We start from the raw sequence: 20,806 nt of genomic DNA on the forward strand, positions 1-20,806 counted from the left end.
TACAAAGTTGTTCATGATTGGTTTCAGTCATACAATGTTCCAACACCCCTCCTTCCACCAGTGTACATTTCCCACCATCAATGTCCTCAGTTTCCCTCCCCCCTGCCCACCAGCCTGCCTCTATAGCACACACAGTTTTCTTCTCTCTCTCTCTTCCTCTCTCTCTCTGTCTCTCTCTGTCTCTCTGTCTCTGTCTCTCTCTCTCTCTCTCTCTCTCTCTCTCCTCTCTCCCTCTCTTTCTCTGCCTCTCTGTCTGTCTCTCCCCCCCCCCCCACCCACACACAGGCATTATGGTCCAGGTACTGAGAGATTATCATGTATATCCCTTTACCTCCTTTCAGCAGTCAGTTCTTGTCCAGAGTGATCATTTCCAACTATCACATAGTGGTCCCTTCTCTTCTACTCATTATTTCTAACTGCTAGTCACTCATGCTCAGTGGATAGCAGAGATTTTCTAATACATCAAGGGAAGCAGGCAGTCAGAAAAGCTCACACCAACTCTCAGGGCAAAACATGGGTTCCCAAAAGGACTCACTGTATTACAATATTGAGAATAAGTAAGAGAGTAAGTCTCACAAAAATATTCTCAGTGCAATAACAGAGATTGTTAAATGCTTCTGGAATATGAAATTAGGAGAATAAAGCTAGAGTTAAATTTGCAGAGATCTGCCAAAATCATGCCAACAAACTCTCCCTTTAACCCACCATCTACATGAAATATTCTACACTCTTAGATGAAACTAAATTACTAAAGAAATAACTACAGATAGTGATTTTATATCCAAATACAACATTTGATTCAGAAAAAGAAATGTTTGATCACTCTACTATGCTCCACGAATTTTTTTCCCAAAGGGCTTTCACACAAAATAACAAAATAATATAATTTTATAGAGTAATCAGTGTGTAATATCACTTCCCAATAATACTGGACTTTCTACCAAATATAAGTATCAAAGAAGAAAAAGTATTTCAATTAGAATTCAAATATTCAATAATAAAACTAATTCAACAATAAAAGCTATTTTTGGTCCTCTTATGTTTAAGATACATACTATTATTTTATTTTACTTTCCTAGCATGTTTAGGGACCATTCAATGCAGTGTGTGTGTGTGTGTGTGTGTGTGTGTGTGTGTGTGTGTATGAGACATGAAATTCTGGGAATCAAACCTGGGACCTCATGCATGACAAACATGCACTAGAGCACTTGGAGCTATCTTCCCAGTCCTAAAGTGTCACATTTTAAACACTGTAGGCAATTTTTTGAAAGATAAATGGCCACTATATTCAAAGGATCGGCAAAGAAGAAAAAAGTTAACCAGCACTAGATTAAGACCATAAATTCTGCTTTCTCAGTGCCTAATAACCTGGTCTAAAAAAAATAGGGCCTTAATAAATGTTTTTGATTTACAGATCAATTCTCTATATATCAGGTACAATGGCATTTATAACTCACCTAATTTTCAACTTTCTTCACAATCTCAGAGAAAGATCAAACATTTTTCATCCTAAGGCTTTCTTTCTTTTTTTTTTTTTTTTTTTTGCTTTTTGGGTCATGCCTGGCCATGCTCAGGGGTTACTCCTGACTCTGCACTCAGGAATTACCCCTAGTGGTGCTCAAGGGACCATATGGGATGTTGGGAATCGAACCCAGGTTGGTTGCGTGCAAGGCAAATGCCCTACCCACTGTGCTATCACTCCAGTCCACCTAAGGCCTTTATAAAGTAAAGGCCCTCCCGTTGATCGTCGATTTGCTCGAGCGGGCCCAGTAACGTCTCCATTGGAGACTTTGTTGTTACTGTGTCTGGCATATCGAATACTCTCGGTAGCTTGCCGGGCTCTCCGAGAGGGGCTGAGGAATCGAACTCGGGTCGTCCATGTTGGCTGCGTGCAAGGCGAACGCCCTACCCGCTGTGCTATCGCTCCAGCCCTTTATAATTTTACTTTTTAACCATCTGATTAGCACAGCGGTAGGGCGTTTGCCTTGCACGCAGCCAACATGGACGACCCGAGTTCGGTTCCTCCACCCCTCTCGGAGAGCCCGGCAAGCTAACGAGAGTATCTATGTGAGTAACAACAAAGTCTCCAATGGAGACGTTACTGGGCCCGCTTGAGCAAATCGATGAACAACGGGAGGACAGTGACAGTGACAGTGACCATCTGATTGAGGTATCGAGATTCACAATACTGTTCACTAGTCTTTTCATCCACCACTTATGCATACATCATTCCAACAGCACATCAGCATCAGAGTGCCCACATCCCCCACCAGTGTCCCTGGGAACCCACCCAGCCACTTCCCATCCTATATAAGTACAGACAGAAACTCCCGTTCCAATGACTTTGGCCATCTGTTGTTCCCTTATTATGAACTTTATATCCCACATGGGACCTGAGTGATAGCACAGTGGGTAAGGCGTTTGCCTTGCACGAGGTTGACCCGAGTTCGATTCCTCCACCCCTCTCGGAGAGCCCAGCAAGCTACTGAAAGTATATCGCCTGCATGGCAAAGCCTGGCAGGCTTCCTGTGACGTATCTGATATGCCAGAAACAGTAACAATAAGTCTCACAATTTGTTGTGAGATGTTACTGGTGCTCACTCAAGCAAACCGATGAACAACAGGAGGGCAGTGCTACAGTGCTATATCCCACATATGAAAGCATTTTTTCTTTCAATTCATTGTGGAGGTGGTTACTCCTACATACACAGAAATGAATAAAACTAAACACCTGGGTCCAGAGACATAGTACAGCAGGCAGGGCACTTGCCTTGCACACAGCCAAACCAGGTTCAATCTCCGGAATCCCTTATGGTCCCCTGCGCACCACCAGGAGTGGTCCCTGGGCACTGCTGGGTGTGGCCCAAGCAAAACACAACAAAAAGATAATCTACTGAATTTCCACAAAATTGGTAAATCAATGATAAGTTGACAAAAAAAAATTTTCCCCCCAAAATTCTTTTGACCAGAGTGATACAGTAGGTAGGATGCTTGCCTTGCTTGTAGCTGATAACCTGGGTTTGATCCCTGGCACCATATATGGTCCCCCAAGCTCTGCCAAGTGTGATCCCTGAGTGCAGAGCCAGGAGTAAGCCCTGAGCACTGTCAGGTGTGACCCCAAAAAAACAAAAGAATTTTTTTAAAAACCTTATATCTTTTTTTCACAGGTATATAAAATTTGAAACTTAATAGTCTGAATAATTCTATAATGCTACATTTTAAAATTCATTTGAAATAGATAAGTCCTATGGATATACAAGCCCTGAGCACTGCTGGGTGTAAGAGTAAGGAGAAGAAAATTAAGAAAATTTTATGAGAAAATCTGAATAGGCTTATAAACGTGTTTTATCAACAAAAGGGAATGTTGGCTTTGTATTAGAAAATATTATATTATGGATAGTGCTTAAGTATATCCATAAATAAGTAAAAGATTGTAATAAAAAGATCTAGAGATATAAAAATCACTTTAAAAGACAGCATTCAATATAAATGAAACATTCATTCATTATTGAAAAAGCATAAAATCCCTTAGCAAACTAGTAATAAACAGACCTTTATTAATCTAGCAGAAAAGCACCATAAGCCCATGAGTGAATGCTGTACTCAGTGGCAAAGTGCTAAGAAGTTTGTCTTGTCTTTCAGAAGCTCCTTTAATGCTTCTTACAAAACTATTTTCAAGGCTATGCATCTGTAAGCTATTGCCCATCCATGAAGCTCATATCATTCCTTCAAGTCTGAATGATAACCTTGCTGGGCAGAGTATTCTTGGGGACGTGTTCATTTCATGGAGTTTGTTCACTTTATCCCTGCATTTTCTTCAGCTTGTAGAGTCTGACTTGTCAGAGCTGCTGAATCATATGGGCTTTACTTTGAATATAACTTCCCTTTTGCATCTTGCCACTTTCCTCTATTCATCTGTATCCTTATTTGTTTGTTTCTTTGGCCGCAGCTGGAGGTGTCAGACATTACTCCTGGCTCTGTGCTCAGGGATCACTCTTGGAGGTGCTTGGGGGACTGGATCCAGTGTTGGGAACAGAAACGGTGTCAGTCACATGCAAGGCAGTGCAATCCCTACCCACTGGACTCTCCCCAGCCCTGTCCTCTTAATGTTACCAAGTCTGGGTTTTCTACCCATCAGTCAGCCCTCTATTTCCACACATTCACGAGCTCCTCTATACTGGTTTCTCTTATTTAGGCCAAATTCACGTTCAACTCCCCGGCACTGAAAAATCAAAATAGAAGTAATATATGTCATTTGTCCTCAGTGACTATCTGCTAGATTGAACTGTAAATCCTGCACCAGAATCACTGTTCCCACACCGCCCACTCTCGGCTCTGTTCCCCAACAGTTTCCTCAAACTAAATGAAACACCCTTTCCTTCTCATTTTCCTTTCAAGAGCTCTCCTATCTGTCAAGGTCCATTTCAAACACGTTTGCCTTGAAGAAGACTTAACTTGTTTTCACCAACTGATTTTTCTCTCCCCTCTCCCTCTCCCTTCCCTACCCCCATGCCTCACCAGCACTAATTCTGGGCACCTCAGGAATATGTACTGTATCATGATACACACTGTATCATGACGCAACCAGGCTGAAGGCCAGCTGAGGACAAGTGTGCCTCTCTCAGCACAACCACTGCCATGACAGCTGACACTTTCTCTTTGCTCACGGCATTCCATAAATATTGCTGCAAATCAATTAACCACTCTACCCTGACATCTAGGCCATCCTAATTGTCATGCCACTTGATTATAGAGACCCCTGGTATTCCTTTTCTGATATGTTTTTAAGTCCACGATCAAGAAAACTCACTTATAAAAAATCATTTTCTAAAATAATCTGGCTTTCCATGAATCAGAAAGAGATTGTTGATTGCTAAGGAAGACTGCCTTCCTAAACCATACTAGTGGGGGAAAGTCAAATTTTCTTTAGTCTGAGGGCTGGAGTGAAAATACAGTGGGTAAGGCATTTGCCTTGCATGCAGCTGATCCCCAGAATCCAATATGGACCCCTGAGTACTGCCAAGAGTTGTACATGAATGTAGAGCCAGGAATAACCCCTGAGTATTACCAGGTGTGGCCAGAAACAAAACAAAAAATAAATTTTCTTTAGTCTGATCCTTTTTTTACCTGAACAACAATAAACATCACCTCTACATTAAATATTAATTTTACCTCTGGGACTCAGAAATACCTACTTGCTCAATAACCAGGTCCTTTCAAAATACAAAACCTTTTGAGACTAGGGCTCCACTGCATTGCAAGGGTGAGGCTCCTGTTTGATCCTGGCACCAACCCTCACAGCTGATTGTGACACCGGCACCACCACAGCAACCCCCACTGCAGTCGAGCATGCAAGCACCACAACCCAGGGTGCGACTCGTGACACATAAACAACAAAGTGAAGAGGGGTGGGGGCGGGTGGTTACCAGTGAAAAGCACCTGCCTTGAAAACATGAGGCTGGAGCTGGGTCCCTGGTGCCATCCACATGTGCCAAGTATGGCAGCAGCCCTGCTCTCTGAGCGCCTGCACCACAACTAAGTAGGCAACCTCTGGCCCCAGCCACTGTGTGTAGCGCTGCGACTAAAGGGTACGACCCCAACAAGCAATGCAGTTAAAAGACATCCAAGTACTGCAGTCAGGAACGTGACCTCCCAAGGAGTAAGCAACTCTAGGGAACACAATAGCCAGGATGGATGGGAGCACCACAACTGAAAAAAACAAGCAAGCACTGCAAATACAGTGTGCGGTCTCTGGCCCAACCCATGGTCAAGCATGTGAGCACAGCCCCCAGATGCGTGAGCCAGCGTGCATACACAACACGACCAAGAGTGTGAGCACCAGGACAAAGCACATGTACGAACCTCCAGTCACCACAGGAACAGAGGGAAAGGGGGAGAAATAAAACCTTTTAAACTTACTGTTGATCTGAGAAAAATGGTGCTTTTTTGTGATTTATTACTATTCTAAGGGAGGGCTGAAGAAAGTGAAATGTGTTTGAAAATTTATGACAAATTAGCCTCCCAATAAACAATAAAGCCAAATTAAATGCTGCAGCTTTGCACCAATCTGATGCTTACAAGGTAAATATGTATTGGTAATGAGAACGCAAAACACTCAAATAGCATGATGCATAAACTCAAGTGAGAGGGAAAATAACCTCAAACCTCTTTTAAAAAATATGTCATATTGAGCTCAAATGTGAAGGTCAAAATACACTTAGAACACCTAGAAAACTAGTTGTCTTTTTTGTTCCTTTCCACTCCTTAGAAATACAGAGTCCCTGGGGCTGGAGCGATAGCACAGAGGTAGGGCATTTGCCTTCTACACAGCCAATCCAGGTTCTATTCCGAGCATCCCATATGGTCCCCAGAGCACTGCCAGGAGTAATTCCTGAGTGCAGAGCCAGGAGTAACCCCTGAGCATCACCGGGTGTGACGCAAAAAGAAAAAAAAAAAAGAAATACAGAGTTTCTAATGAGAATATAGAGTTTAACATATTTAAACTACAGGTGCTGGAGTGATGGTACAGCAGGTATGGCATTTGCCCTGCTTGTGGCCGACCAGGGTTTGATCCCTGGCACTCCTTATGGTCCCCAGAGCACCGCCAGGAGTTAATTCCTGAGTGCAGAGCCTGGAGTAATCTCTGAATGTCGATGGGTGTGAGCGCCCCCTAAAAAAGGGATACTTAAGCTACAAAAAGAAAAGGGGGGAAATGACCATGGACCAACCTTCTAAAATATTATTTGCAACGCTGAAGAAGAGTATTTATTTATCTTTATTTCAGCTTGCTCGGCCAATGGTTTTGAATCACTGATGATACCTCTAGCTTCAATGTCATGAAGTGTTCTGCTGTTATTTAGAAAGTTGGGGCGATAGTACAGTGGGTAGGGCATTTGCCTTGCACATGACTGACCCAGGTTAAATCCCCAGCATCCCATATGGTCTGCTGAGCAGCACCAGGAATGATTCCTGAGTGCAGAGCTAGGAGTAGTCCCTGAGCATCACTGGGTATGACCCAAAAAGCCAAAAGAAGAAAGACACTATGTAGGCAGGGATGCAGCTCAGCAGTAGAGCACTTGCCTTGCATGCGTGAGCCCTGGGTTTGATCCCTGCACCTTGCACCACCCCCCAAAAAAAGGAGCGTGGGGGGAAATAAAGAAACCACTGTAAAAACACATTTACAATCATTCTTTGTACTCAGCTTCACAAAAGGAGAAAGAAAGGAACGCTTGTGGATAATGCCAACATAAGCAATCCTCATTCTAAGCATGAGCTCTATTTGCTGCTTTCCAATAGTAAAAAAAAAAAAAAAACACAAAAAAACAACAACAAACCAACAAAAAGGGAAATCCTTGAATGAGATTTAGCAGCACAAAAACTACAGACAGTAAAATATAAATATAATGGTACTAACAACTTCTGTAAACATGAAAATAGTTTTAAAGGCAAAATAGAAGTCTATGCCAATCTCCTGATCTGCTGGACATCAGAAAGTTGGCATTTACGGGTACAGTGAGACTCAGCCTTTCCATGAAAAGAGGCGAGTCCAGGGGAGGAAGCGGGAACTGACTTACTAAACTACAAGAACGAAGTGCCAGAGCAAAGGAAACTGCTTTGTTCTGGTTCTGTTGGCCTCAGGACCTTCCATCCATCGTCCCTTCCTCAGAACAGGCAGCCAGTCACTCCCAGGCCTCCTGCTGACTGTTTCTCCCGCTCACTGTCCTTTTAACTGCTCTGATAGGACATCCCAGCTCTCGAGCAAACCAGTGGCATGGGCTCTCCCCTGGGAAATCTATACAAATCCAACAACAAAGCCAATCCCAGGCCTGGGCACAGTTGCCAACGATTTTCCCTGCTGTCAGCTGAGAGAGAAATATGTAAAAATGCGCTAACTATATTGAAATAAACCTTAAAATAAGCAATCTAGTTTTCAAAGGATCCTATAACATCATGATTTTTATTTACGGAATTTGCCTTATCAGTCAAAATTGACCCTCTTCCAGAATATACTCAATGGCCTCATTTTTTTGTTGGTTGGTTTTTGGTTTGGGGGTCATACCTGGTGGTGCTCAGGGATCATTTCTGGTGGGGTTCAGGGGACAATATCGGGTGCTGGGGCTCGAATCCAAGTCAGCTGTGTATAAGACAAGCTCCCTACCTGTTCTACGATCTCACTGGCCCCTCATTTTAAAGCTGTTCCAGGGCCAGGGATGTGACTAGCGGGAAAGCACAGGCCCTGCATATGTGAGACACTGGGTTTGCTCCCTAGAGCTACACGGTACCCAAGCACCACTAGGTGTGGGCCCCACAACAATTTAAAAAAATAGAAAAACAAAGATATTACACCTATCAAAGTCTTCTTCCCATTTATCTTGCCACAAGTGTGGGTGAGGAGTGCAGTTAGGACAGAGAAGGAACCACTGTGACAATGATTGTTGGAAATAATCACTGGACAAGAACTGGGTGCTGAAAGGAGGTAAAGTGATATACATGATAATCTTTCAGTAACAGTATTGCAAACCACAATCCTAAAAGGAAGAGGGAGCGAGGGAGGGAGGGAGGAAGGGAGGGAGGGAGGGAGGAAGAGAGAGAGAGAGAGAGAGAGAGAGAGAGAGAGAGAGAGAGAGAGTCCGCCATAGAGGAAAGCTGGGGTTGGGGGAGGGAAATTGGGGACAATGGTGGTGGGAAACGTACACTCGTGAAGGGATGGGTGATAGAACACTGTACAATGAAACTCAATCATGAACAACTTTATAACTGTGTATCTCACAGTGATTCAATAAAAAATAAAAATAAATTAAAGGGGAAAAATTAAATAAATAAGAACAATCTCCTTGGCCACTTCTTCCTTCACAAGACATTGTTTTAGTGACTTTTTGCTCCAAAATTTTATCTTATTAAAACACCATTTCATAGTCGGAGTTTTAAGATACAATGTTGCTCACCAATTTCACCACCAGTGTCAACTTCCCTCTACTAATATTTCCAGATTCCCTCTCCTAACTCCCATGCCCCCAGTCCCAGCCTGCCACCTTGACAGGCATCTTTAAAATTGGGTTATTAAAGTTTGGGTCTTACGGTTTCAGTGTTGTTTGACTCTGGGATGGATATCATTCCACTGATGTACCTGAATCCCCTTGACCCCTGCCCTGTTGCTTCTCATCTATCTCTTCTCCCCTTTGCCTTCACTGTTTCATTCCTTGTCCTCCCTATACTCTGGGGCCAAGGGTGAATCTCGTGACTCATATTGTGGTCCAGATTCTTGTCTGAGGGAGGTACACCTAGTTGTCATGGAGCTTAGCGGCTTTACTCATTCAACTAATTTGGAGAACACATGCCAATCTCTGCCTTGACTGTGTTTCGTGTATGTATAAGCTTATCCTTCCATTTACCATGTAAAATATTATCAAAATATCTGGCATTCTCTAGCTGCCTTTATACTGAGAAATTTTTGTTTTGTTTTTCGTTGATTTTTTTGTTTTGGGATCACACCTGGCAATACTCAGAGGTTACTCCCTGCTCTGCACTCAAATTACTCCTGGTGGTGCTCAGAGGACCACATGGGATGACAGGAATCGAATCTGGGTATACAACATGTATGGCAAGTGCCCTACCTGCTTTACTATCTCTCCTGCCCCCAGTGATTTTTTTTCAGAGACACTGTGATTTTTATTTATGCACAGATCTTTCCAGTCTTTTGTTTTTTTAACAAATGTGTTCATGATTGGGTTTCACTCATACAATGTTCCAATACCCACCCCTCCACCAGTGTAATTTCCCAGCACCAGTGTCCCCAGTCTCTCCCACACCTCCAACCCCCCAACCTAGCCTCTCTCTCTCTCTCTTTCTCTCTCTCTCTCTCTCTCTCATATTTTAGGCATTATGGTTTGCAATATAGATGCTGAAAGGTTATCATGTATATCCCTTTACCTACTTTCAACACATAGTTCTTGTCTAGAGTGTTCATTTACAATTAATATGGACTCTCCTCTATCTTAACTACTCTCCCCCCCCCCCACACACACACCCTTATTGTAATTTCCAATCATTGACTAGTACTCCTGACTCATTTTCCCTGACCTTGGATATTAGTTTCGTACTGTTTGGTTTTTTTTTTAATACATATCCCACAGATAAATGCAGTCATCCTATGTCTGTCCCTCTCCTTCTGACTCATCTCACGCAGCACAAAAACTACAGACAGTAAAATATAAATATAATGGTACTAACAACTTCTGTAAACTCTCCAGGTGAATCCATTTATAGGCAAATGTCATGACCTCATTTTTTCCCTAACAGTTGTATAGTATTCCATTGTGTAGATGTACCCCAATGATTTTTAAAGCAATAGGATAAGTTTACAAAAATCCCTTGGCCTGCCCATGTGTGCTTACCAACAGTTACTCAAAGTGAACCCAGTGCAGCAATCGGCAGACACCTCAGCATGTCCCAAAGAATATGCATTATTGGAAAATAGAAGCAAATGAAAATTTTCAACTTAAACCACTAATGAGGAAAAAAAACCCACTAACGAGAACCTGGGGGAGGTGCAATGGCTTAGGACACTTGTCTTGCAAATAACAAGTTGTCAGTTCAATACCCAATGCCACCATGTATACTCAGAATCATCCATGCAGCAATATTGTCTGAGATCCCTGGTACCACACACAGCTGCACCACAGACGTGTGTGGAAACTCCACAACTTGCAACTCAGGAGTGCAACCCCCTGCAAACACTATAATTAAAGGAGTCCAAGAACCAAAGGAGGGCAATTCTGTCAGCACAACAGAAAACGCAGTGAATGGAAGGGGGGGAAAGTTTTGTTTTCTGATTATAGTTAGCTACCACATAAAATATAGCATAAATTACTCCTTATAAAATAAATAATTCAACCTCCATGAGGTCAGAGCAATAGTACAGTGAATAGGACATTTGTGTTGCAAGCAGCCGACCGTAGTCCAATCCCCAGCATCCCATATGGTCCCCTGAGCACCATCAGAAGTGATTCCTGAGTGCAGAGCAATGGCAGAGTAACCCCCTTAGCACCACCAGGTGTGCCTTTCCCAAAATAGTAATAATTCACCTCCAGCTTTTATCATTTGCAACAAAGAGAAATTATACTGTGAACGGTAGGCCCTTGGGAGCTGAAGAGATATAAAGACTTTCAATAAATAATCCCAACCCAGAGAGACTCACTCAGCGATGTTGAGATAGCCACAGGAAGCAGCTGCATGAAGGGGGGTCCAGCCCTCGTTGTCCTGCTGGTTTATATTGGCTTTGTTCTCCACCAGAAACTTCACCATGTCCAAATTTTCATCAATACAGGCCTGAAAAGAAAAGCCCATTCATGCATTCATTCATTCAACAAGTACTGATTAAGTTCTACTACAAACTAGACTCTCTGGACATGGACAACAGAGCCTTTGAAATGAGATGTTAATTTCTATTAAACTTTGAGATCTTGTGCAGGCCTCTCAATGAACATGCCTCACTATATCAGCTCTGAAACAGTTATAATATAATCTCATTTATACCATTAGAATAAACTGAGAAAGTGATTATATAATACTATAAATGGGTGACCTGTTTTATTGTTATTTTTAAAACAGGGCATGTTAGGAAACATTGATTTGCTCATGAATTGGGAAATAAAAGTCACATAAGATTGAATATAATTTTTCCAGTGTGATGTATAAGTCTAATATTCTAGGATTCCTAACCCTTAATACTACTGGGGTGGGTAGAATGTAAATTGGCACAGACATTACAGAAAGAAGTATGGATATTCCTCAAAACATTAAGAATAGGGACTAGAGAGATAGCTCAATGGGCGGAATGCATACTTCACACATAGGAGGCCCAGGTTCAATCCCTGGTACCACATGGTCCTCTGAGCACCACGAGGAACAAATCCCAAACAACCAACCCTAGTACAACTTCTGAGGACCACTGTGCGTGTTGCCCATCAAAAAAAAAAAAATCAAATCCAAATTCTATATAACCCAGTTACCCTACTTCAGGATATTATTCTTTAAAACCCTGACTTGAACAAATAAGTACACTGCCAAGTTGACAGCATTATTTATTATTACAGCAGCCAAGACTTGGGTGCATCTAGGTGCTGAATGGAGAAAGAGGCTACAATGTGTTCACTCAATGTAGCCACTCATACACATGCAGAAACATTATTCAACTAGCAGAAAAAGACAAAATCTGCTCTTTGCAACAGTACTGATGGACTAGAGGGTTTTATGCTCCATGAAATAAGGCAGATGGAAAAAGATAAATATTGTTGTAATTCTACTCATGTGGAATATTGGCAAAACATACCAAGGAATAATAATAGGCAACTGTTAAAATGAACGATTATGTGGGGGAGGGAATCCAAGGTAGAACACCAGAGGACTCTGGTAACTATGGGACTTAGCAAGTACAGACTTTAGAGAACTTACGAGAACTTCCTCCACAGATAACCTTGAGTGAATCCTAACGAAAAGCAGGGAAATAGATAAAAATTTAATTAGGGTCAGCTATCCAGTAGAGCTTCTGAAGAGGGCCTTTCTGAAAAGTTGGTACGGTGTTAAACACTAAAGTAGGTGGTGTGTATATGTGTGCATGGTTGTTGATGACCTGGTTATACTGGAAAGCCTTTACAATATCTTACTGTATTCCTTACAAGATTGCAAAGATGGAATGTTAACTATTTTATCAGCAAGGTAATAATTATATATGCATTTAAATAACTTAAATAATAATTATAAATGCATTTATAAATTCTCAAAAAAATTTAATTAGGGGAAAAAAGAAAAAATTTAATAGCTGACTCTGATTCTAAAAAAGCATTTTAGTTCATTTTATCCAAATAACTTGATATTCTTTATATCGTTACTGAAATTATCAACCTCGATGTATTCCTCCAAATTAAACTTGGATATCAGGTGACTTTTGTATTCCTAACAGTCTCTTTCAACAAGAAGCTCCCTGCATTTACCCTATAAATGCTTCTATATGCTTCTTAGGTTTATCAACTTCTACAAGCTCTTGCTTTAAATTTTTCACTATTACACTCATTTGCCAGTCTGTATCACCTATGACAAGGTTGAGCCAACCCAGTGCAGAGTGTCTTGCTAAAAACAATTAAAAAAGACTTTATGTGAAAAAATGAAATACTATTTTCAATACAGTATTCAAGTCCAGAAGTGAGTGATTGTACAAGTAGAGCACGTGCCATGCACGCAGCTGACCTAGGTTTGTTCCCTAGCACCTGAACACTGCCCAGAGTGATCCCTGAGCACAAAGCCAGGAGGAAGTCCTGAGCACTGCTTCACATGCCCCCATCACCCCACCACCACCACCACCAAAAACCGTACTACAATTTCAAGGCAAAAGTATTTTGAAGACACCCTTTGCCCATGTAACAATAAACTCATTTATGAAGAAGGTCAAATGTGCCATCTTAACCTGTGTAAGCCAGAACAGCTTGGTCAACTGCTTCCTGTGTGGTTGCAAAATTTCTCTGGCTCTGAAAGAACAGTCTAAAAACTTAGCTCCCAGAGCCATGCCACCATGAGGCAGATTTTTGGACGCCAAAATTCCCAAGATCATTCTTTGCCCTTTCAAGATGATAGCAGCCAAATTCCAAAGGGACTAAAATAAGCCCAGCTAGCACAGGTATACAGGAAAAACATCTTTACTTTTCCTTCTCTCTTACTTCTATTCATTCCTCTTCGAAGTCTCCTTCACCCCAACAAAACCTTTTTATCTTCAGTTTTGTGACACTACCCTCTATAAGTCTCACATCCTTGGTGCAGTATTTTCATGAGAATGACATTGTGAATATGTTTGAGAACACAATAAAAATACGAGCTAATCTGCAATGTAACTTGGCACAGCATCAATCAAAAAACAAAACAAACCAAAAACTCTGAGAGAAAATAAAGTAGGCTGACTGTGAGAATAATTCCCTATACTGTCCACGAGGTGAAAAATAATATTTTGTTAAAAGCATCAGTTTTGAAGTCAGGTGACTTGGATTTGCACAAAGCTTTACCAATAGTGAAGCTTCGTATCTAAGCTTTACAAATAGCCTAGTATCAAAATACTAACTTGCAGGGCCAGAGCAATAGTACTGCAGGTAGGGTGCTTGCCTTGCATGGGACTATCAGGGTCTGATCCCTGGCATTCCAAATGGTCCTCCAAATACCACAAGGAGTGATTCCTGAACACTGCGGGATATGGCTCAAAATCCAAAACCAAACCAAACAAAATGCTATCTATAGCATGAAAATACCAACCGTGTAGAGTTCTGTGAGGATGAAAGGAGATGAATCGATGGAACAATGCCTGACATGGTTGATTTTTTTTAAAGACTAATAATTTAACAAACACCAACTTCCAAGAAAAAGCACCAATTATACATACTTTTCACTTAGCACTTACTCCTGACCTATGCTCTCCTCCATCTCCTGTAACTTAAAGAAGGGCCAGAGGTTTGGCTAAAATGGCTTTGAAATAGCAAGAGTTTCTGGGAGGCTGACTTCAGAAAGTACCTAATATCTAGGATCTACTGGATTTCTAAGGTCAGGAATTGTGTGAATGAAATTATATGCACTGAGAGTAAGTTGAAGGAGAATCAAAAGTTACAGAGACCAATCAACAGAGTTGTGAGACCCACAGTCTCACTCCTTGTTTTGCTCTTTTCCTTCCAGAAGATGAAATATGACTAAAGCTATGGAGGAGAAGCAGCCCCTAAAAATCTCCTCAAGTAATAACGACTAAATTGAGAAGCCTTCTCCAGCTGCACCGCTGGCTTATTCACTACAGAAGCATCGAAAATGAGCAGATTCACCCATTTATAAAACCTGTCTGAGGTCATGAGCACCGCCCAGCCTGCAGTACTGAACCTTCCAGGGAGAAGGGTCTTTCCTTTTTCTCAGCAGGCAAAGGAATGTAAACAAGTTTCTGATGTCACTTGTGACATCAAAGGGAAAACTCTTCTGTCCTCCACACAAACTCCTACTGCAGCTGGCTTATGCCATTTCCTTCTGGTTTTGCATTTCTACAGAAGCATAGACTCCTAGTGTGGTAACAATGGTCCTCAAGCAAAAGTGGTCTGACTTAATTACTCTATAAAGCTATTTAGAAAAATTGCCAGGTAATCATCTAAAACTTCTGAAAAACGGTGTGACAATGACAAGCAATTTTCAAGCAAAATGCTTTATTTTACCAATGAAATGGGGAGACAGTGATTAAATGCTCTCTACTGTACCATATCAAAGGCAAAAGGAGCTGATAGCTGATCTGTGCCAGAGTTAAATCTGGGAGTTACAGAGAAGGCCTTACAAAACAAAGCCTCCTCCACTCCCAAAATAGCCCGCAACTGTCACCACCACCAAGTGTGGCTGGCTGCAAGAGCTGACCTTCCTGCTGCGTCTCAGAATATCGTTGAAACTACCTGCACTGGCCAGATCAACCCTCTTTCCCACAAATCCCAGTGCAGGAAGATGACACATAACAAACTGAGTTTTGCACAGCCTAATACCAACTTGTCTGAATTTTTTAGCTCATGCTTGGCTGGATTTTAACAAATCATGCTGACAAAAGTATCTGTATATAAAGAGGTTTGTGGGATATCCCCATGCTATGCTTCCATTATTTTGTTCTTTTTCTTTCCCTTACATAATTCAATAAGAATAATTTTATATGAACTATCATCAAAAACATATTCTTCAAAATATATATCCTTTCAACTCTGTTGAATATCCAAAGAGCTTGCTGATGACAGCAAAGAACAGAATTTCTTTCTGGCAAACATTCATCAAACAAATACCAAATCCCTAAATCACCTATACGGATTTCTCAAGTCATTACTGTCAATGCAAGAAATACATTCCACAAGGGCTAATCTGTTCATTGACAAATCTCAAACATCTAGAACAACACTTGGCAATAAAGTAAGTCTTCAATAAATGTATGTTAAGTTTAAAAAAGAAGACTTAAAAACATGGGGAAGTAATATTTTCTGGACATTCATTTGATTCTCAGTTGTCTAGAATCAGACAAAGACTTCTCTCCAAGCTGCATAACTGATCCCATCCAAATCATGAAGCACATACAATCTGGGACTGGGGCAAGGTCAAAGGCATTGCACAATGCATTGCCTCCCATCCATTTTGTGATTTTGTCCATGCATCTACTTTCCAATGGCACAGTTTGTTGAACGATGACACTCAAAATGATATGTCTAGGACCTAATCCCTCAAAACCTGGGAAGGTCCCTTACTTGAAAAAGAAGATCTCTGCAGAAACAGTTAAGGATTTTAAGAGGAGACCATCCTCAATTATCCAAGTGAAAACTCAAGCCAGTGACCAGTGTCCTTATATGAGAAAGGATAGGAGGAGACTGAAGCAGGCACCAGAAGAGAAGAATATAATTGAAGCCACAAGTCAAGGAAGGTCAGTATTCACTGGAAGCTGGAGGAGCCAAAAGAACAACTTTTTACCTCGATCTCCAAAGGGAATATGTCTTTACCAGCACCTTGATTTCAGATTTTAGCCTCATGCATAGTGAGATAATAAAGTTCTGCTGTCTTAAAGCACACTTAGAGTAATTTCTTACAGAAAATACAAGAAACAGGGCTGATGCAATAGTATAGCAGGTAAGATGCTGTTTGCTTTGTGTGCATTCAATCTCCAGCAGCCCATATGATGACACTAGTCACTGGCCTTACATCTCACTTGGATAACTGAGGATGCTCTCCTCTTAGAAAAGAAAAGGGACAGGAAGGGAAGGGGAAAGGAGGGGAGGGAAAAGAAGGGAAGGGAAGGAGAAGGAAAGGAAAAGCAGGAGGAAAAGTAAAAGGAGGAGAAGAAAGAGGTGGAGGCAAAGAAGGAGAGGAGAGGAGGAAAGGGAAGAAGGGAGAAAGAAGGAAATAAACAAAAAGGAAAAAAACAGAAAACAAAGGCAAATGGCATAGAACAGGAAGTCAGAAACTGGAGCCCCACTCTTTGGTATTAATTAAAATCCATTAGTGATTAATCTCATATTTGCCAGATTAAAAGGGACAACAATACTGTGTCACGTCAAAAAGACATTTAGCGCAAAGTTTTAGAAAGGTTTAACAAACCTTCTGCCCAAATAGCAAATGCCTAGACAGGTTTGACCATTGTCTCACATTAGATTTTTGTATTCAGCACATATATTCAAGACTATAAATGTCCACAACTTAACCCCCCCCCCAAAAAAAAATCTTCTTTGAGTTAGAAACAAGTATCATATTGAATAAGGACTGACAATATTTAGAGTTCACAAATGTACATTAGGTATTCTGGCTGAGGACAGAAACTGAAGACTCAGGGTGGCAGGACTGACTGGTGAATCTGCTGGGAAATCTAGAAGTTTTTTTTTTAAACCCAACTTTTTTTAAATTAATTTTATTAAATCACCATGAGATAGTTACAAGCTTCCATGTTTGGGTTACAATCACACAATGATCAAACACCCATCCCTCCACCAGTGCACATTCCCTACCACCAATATCCCTGGTATAACCCCCCTTTCCCACCCTCCCTCTGCCTCCATGGCAGACATGATTCCCCATAATTTCTCTCTACTTTGGGGCATTATGGTTTGCAATACAGACCCTGAGAGGTTACCATGTTTGGTCCTCCATCTACTTTCTGCATACACCTCCCATCTCGACTGATTCCTCCAGCCATCTTTTTCTTAGTCATCCCTTCTCTATTCCAGCTGCCTTCTCCCTTTTGCGCATGAGGCAGGCTTTCATCTATGGAGCAATCTCTCTATCCCATATATCTACTGTACTTAGGTGTCAGCCTCAAGTTATGTTGTTCTATACTCCACAAACGAGTGCAGTCCTTCTATGTCTGGCCCTCTCTTTCTGACTCATTTCACTTAGCATGATACTCTCCATGTCTATCCATTTATAAGCAAAGTTCATGACTTCATCTCTCCTGACAGCTGCATAGTACTCCACTGTGCAGAAGTACCAAAGTTTCTTTAACCAGTCATCTGTTCTTGGGCACTTGGGTTGTTTCCAGATTTTGCCTATTGTGTACAGTGCTACAATGAACATATAGGTACAGATGTCATTTCTGCTGTGCTTTCTTTTTTTTCTTTTTTTGCTTTTTGGGTCACACCCAGCGATGCTCAGGGGTTACTCCTGGCTCATGCACTCAGGAATTACTCGTGGCAGTGCTCGGGGGACCATATGGGATGCTGGGAATCGAACCTGGATCGGCCATGTTGGCTGTGTGTAAGGCAAATGCCCTACCCGCTGTGCTATCGCTCCAGCCCCTCTACTGTGCTTTTTTGCATCCTCGGGATATATTCCCAGAAGTGGTATTGCGGGTCATATGGAAGCTCAATTTCTAGTTCTTGAAGGACTGTCCATATTGTTTTCCAGAAAGGCTGGACTAGTGGGCATTCCCACCAACAGTGAAAGAGTGTCCCTTTTCCCCCACACCCACGCCAGCACTGTAAAACTCAACATTTTTAAGTTCACAAGACTCCTTGCTCCAGTAAGGTAGCCTGCTCGTCTCAAGAGTTCAGGCTAATCAATCACGGGTGATAAGGGAGCCAGTACATTTGGAGATCTCGGTTTCAGATCAGGTTGCAAACATAATAGGAGTTGAGATTTGATGCTTAGTCAACCTTTCCAAGTTCTTGCCTCTTCATTCCTGTCAGGAGACCGCAGCCACCACGCAAAGGAGAAGCATCCCTGCTGTCTGCTCCAACACGACAGGTGACCGTGGCAACTTTTAGCTCTGTGTGAAAGACTCACAGCTTGCTGGCACAAAGACTTGGCACCCACGTGGTGACAACTATATCTGATTATGTAGTCAGGGCTCAGGCAGGCCCTGGACACAGATCTGTAGCTTTGCAGGAGGGACAGCCAAGAGGGACAGCAGAAGTAAAGAATTTTCCATAGAGTGACTCGCTAAGATTTTTGGATTCAGGGTATTACATCCAAGACTATAAATATCTACAATGTGGAACCAAAAATAAATAAATAAATAAACCCATCTTCTTTGAGTTAGGAACAAGTATCATATTGAACTGACAATATTTAGATTTTACAAATGTACAGCCTGAGTCTATCAAGAACTCCTCTAAATGCCTCAAGCCCTGAGTCTTCAAATAATGTTTCCCTCAACTTTCTCTATTCTTCATGAATATATACACTTAGGTAAAGAAAGCCCTTTAAGCTGTCCTACAGCTAATCTCCTATCCATTTTTATAATGTACGAATTTATACACATCTGATCTAACTTCAGTCATCAAAGCAGAAGGACCCAGAAAATAGGAGCCACAGCTTCTCAAAGTCTATGGTCAGACTTCAAACAGAAGTACTACAGTTATAATTCTACATCTCTACTTTGTTACATATTGGTAACCCTGGCTTTGAGAAATACTAAATGGTAAAAAATCTAAATTAGGAGTTTCTCTCTGGTCAAAAGACTGTACATAGCTGAGTCACTCCTCTGATACTTGTATGGAAATAAGAAATTCTTCTTACAAATCCTGAACCTAAAGGTGAGCACACTAAATGATAGGGAGACAGGCTTGAAGGCTAGAGTATATAGTTAATATGTGGAAGGTCCAGTTCAATCCCTGGCACTGCTTGGTCCTCTGTGCACCACCAGAACACCTCCTAACCCCAAAACAAAAACAAAAATGAAAGTTGTAAAAACAGAAGCCCATTATCACTAATATCATGTTAATATCACTATATCATGTTAATATCAATAATAACATATTATACATAGAAAACTGTAAAGACATCACTGAAAACGTTTTTAAAATCATAAGTCAATATATTAAAGTAGCAAGTCATTTTTCCCCTATGGAATGTCTGGCCTGAAGATCATGAAATCACATGGTCCAGCCTTGATACATGATGGGACAGACACATGCATCTCACTAGCTGCCCATCGTCTTCCTGAATTGAATGGTTCAAAAATGACGTTAAAGTTAACACTTATATGTGAAAACTATTTCTCTATTACAAGAAATAGAAGAGGACACAAGGAAATAAAAACTATTCCTTGTGCATGACTTAGAAGAATTGTTAAAATGTCCTTCCTTATAAAAAATATTACACATATTCACTACAATCCCTACCAAACTCCAAAGACATTCTTCAATGGTATATAACAAATATTGCTAAGATTTTCAAGGAACAAAAAAATTTAAATAGTCAATGTAATTATGAGGAAAAAAGAAGATGAGTGGCCCTGAATTCCCTGCACTTCAATATACTGTAAAACAATCATATCATAGTAGTGTGGTATTAGAATAAAAACAAACTCTTAGGGCCGAAAAGATAGTACAGCACTTGCCTGGCATGCAATAGACCCTGGTTCAATCTCTGGCATTCCATATGGTCCCCCAAGCCCTGCCAGGAGTAATTTCTGAGTGCAGAGCCAGGAATAATCCCTGAATATTGCCAGGTGTGGGACAACCCTTGCCTGCAAAAAAAAATAACCCAGACCCTCAATCCAATGGAAGAGAATTAAAGAACCATAGGAGTTAGTTTTTGACAAAGAGTTAGTGGCATTAGGTACTTTGTTGTTGAAAGATTCTTTCATTGAAGGAAGATTCTTCAACAAATGGTGTTAGAAAAACTGTTTAGCCACAAACAACAACAAAAAAATAAATTGGATCCCTAGCTCCTACCATATACAAAAAATATTTTAAAGGGGATTAAAGACCTATATTAGAACCAAATCCATAAAACACCTTGAGAAAAATGCTGACAAAATTTTTCATAATACTGACTTTAG

At 41.2% G+C, this 20,806-nt stretch overlaps 1 protein-coding gene across 3 annotated transcripts in view; it reads right to left on the reverse strand.

Moving 5' to 3' along the window:
* The window catches only part of PPP1R12B (protein phosphatase 1 regulatory subunit 12B), a 250,443-nt gene that overhangs the window by 179,669 nt on the left and 49,968 nt on the right, over positions 1–20,806 (reverse strand). For all 3 annotated transcript variants that reach the window (XM_056110653.1, XM_056110652.1, XM_056110651.1), the window contains exon 2: positions 11,198–11,328. In XM_056110653.1, coding sequence (XP_055966628.1) covers positions 11,198–11,328 — 131 coding nt within the window. The remainder of the gene's footprint in view (positions 1–11,197; positions 11,329–20,806) is intronic.

This window comes from Sorex fumeus, unplaced genomic scaffold, assembly GCF_029834395.1.
Source record: "Sorex fumeus unplaced genomic scaffold, SorFum_2.1 ptg000010l, whole genome shotgun sequence".
NCBI classification, from domain to species: Eukaryota; Metazoa; Chordata; class Mammalia; order Eulipotyphla; family Soricidae; genus Sorex; species Sorex fumeus.